This window comes from Chinchilla lanigera, unplaced genomic scaffold (genome assembly GCF_000276665.1).
Source record: "Chinchilla lanigera isolate Chin_1 unplaced genomic scaffold, ChiLan1.0 scaffold00057, whole genome shotgun sequence".
Taxonomy (NCBI): Eukaryota; Metazoa; Chordata; class Mammalia; order Rodentia; family Chinchillidae; genus Chinchilla; species Chinchilla lanigera.
The window spans coordinates 15,226,503-15,228,399 of record NW_004955458.1 but is presented as its reverse complement, the minus strand read 5'-3'; the positions used below and the strand labels follow the sequence as shown (position 1 = coordinate 15,228,399).

Here is a 1,897-nt window from a genome sequence, read left to right as displayed (position 1 = left end):
ACACCCGAGCCTCCTCTCCTGGAGCCTCCTCTCCTGGCGAGGCCTCCTGAGCTCCTACGCAGACACCGCCCCATCCCGACACCCGAGCCTCCTCTCCTGCTTCATTCCTTCTTGGCAATTACACTACCAAACACTGTATGTGTATTTTTCTTTTCTTGTGTAAAGTCTGTTCTTCCTCAGAATTTAAGTCTGTGAAGGTGAAGATTATCGCATCTATTTGGTTCACTACGGTACCGCCAGCGGCTGGTATAAGATGCTCGGAATGTAAATGAATGGCTGGCGGCAGTTATTCGGTGAGTGTCTGTGGGGTGAGGGGGTCTTCGGTCAGGGCACGTTCTCGGACGCCTTGACTTAGCAGCGTGACGTGTGCACACGTCCTGGGACTACACTGCATGCGTTCTGTTCTGGACACCGTGCTTAGCAGCTGTGTGGCCCTAAGGGAAGTATTCCATCTCTTTTTCCTATGTGAAAAATACAGTGATAGACTTTCCTTCTCGTAGCCACTGTGAGAATTAAATGGACCAATACATACAAGATGTTTCCAACAGTATCTGGCATGAAATAAATTATTTAGTAGTTTAAATTTTTTTCATCATTGTTACTTATTCATAGTTGGCCAGTGCGCTAGCTCTTTACTGGGTGGGATCTCAGGACTCCTTTGTATACATCAGTAGACTAGTAGAACAGTCCCCGACAGCCTCTCCGACTTGGGGGACCCACTCTTCCCACTGCTTCGCGGAGTGAAACGCACAGAGAACAGAATGACAAGCAGAAAGGTGAAAACGGGCTAGTGACTCTGAACTCCAATGTGGCTTTGTTCTAAAATCTGAATTATTAAAAAATAATAGGCAAACGCATACACATGAACTGTAAGCTCTTGGGATTACAGACGCACTCCAAAACCGGACGCCAGGGTCTGAAGTCACCTTCTGTTATGCGAGCTAATCACACCGCTGCTTTATTACTAGGTACTGGAAGGTGACTGAAAGCCACGCCTCCCCCGCCAACTCACGCAGCGAAGACTATTTAGTTTGTTTGTTTTTTTCCAGTACCCGGAATTGAACTCATGACCTTGTGCTTGCCAGGCAGGCGCTGTGCCACTGAGCTAAATCCCCAGCCTCCAGCAAAGACTATTTAAACCAACTACCTAAGAAATGGTGGTCTAAGCTAACTTTTGTCAGGGAAAGGTTCACCTATATAAAACTCAAAAACATTCATGCCACCGAAAGGAAACCCATTTCCTGAGTTCTTACTGTTTTAAAGTTCTACGGAACAGTGTGGAAAGATATCACGAGACTAGAACTGACCACTCTTCCCAATCTGGGCCACGCAATCCTTACTGTGACCTCAAGAAAGGAGTGAAGGTGTCAGTTCTGCAAAGAGAAGACCAGGCATTTGCAAGATGTGATTAAAAGGATACGTGACCGGTGAAGTGTTCCCAATGATCCAGTAAATTGATAAGTTCACCATGAAAGCAATTATTCCAGACAGCAGCACCGTAAGCTACAAATAAAGCAAAGGAATCATTACCACACAGCACTGTAATTATTATAATCAAGGAGAAATATGTTTCATCACCATTTTAAAAACTCTAACATCAACTGTTAAAAACAAGACTTGAAGCTGAGCTTGGTGGTGTATGCCTATAATCCCAGTACCCTGGGAGGCTGAGGCAGGAGGACTGCAATTTCAAGCTCAGTCCAGGCAACTTATCAAGAGCCTTTTTCAAACACACAAAGTAAAGGCCGGGCGTGGTGGCGCACACCTGTAATCCCAGCACTCAGAAGGCTGAGGCAGGAGGATCGTTGCGAGTTCGAGACCAGCCTGGGCTACAAAGTGAGATCAAGGCCAGTCTGAACTGCATAGGGAGACCCTGTCTCAAAAAGACAGAAAAAAA

The 1,897-nt window shown here is 46.1% G+C and overlaps 1 protein-coding gene across 1 annotated transcript in view; it reads right to left on the bottom strand.

Annotated features, from left to right (window-relative positions):
• The window catches only part of Slc35e3 (solute carrier family 35, member E3), a gene marked incomplete at its 5' end in the record, with an annotated part of 15,220 nt that overhangs the window by 3,185 nt on the left and 10,138 nt on the right, over positions 1-1,897 (bottom strand). Inside the window, 1 exon segment of the mRNA XM_013520900.1 lies at positions 1,421-1,503. Coding sequence (XP_013376354.1) covers positions 1,421-1,503 — 83 coding nt within the window.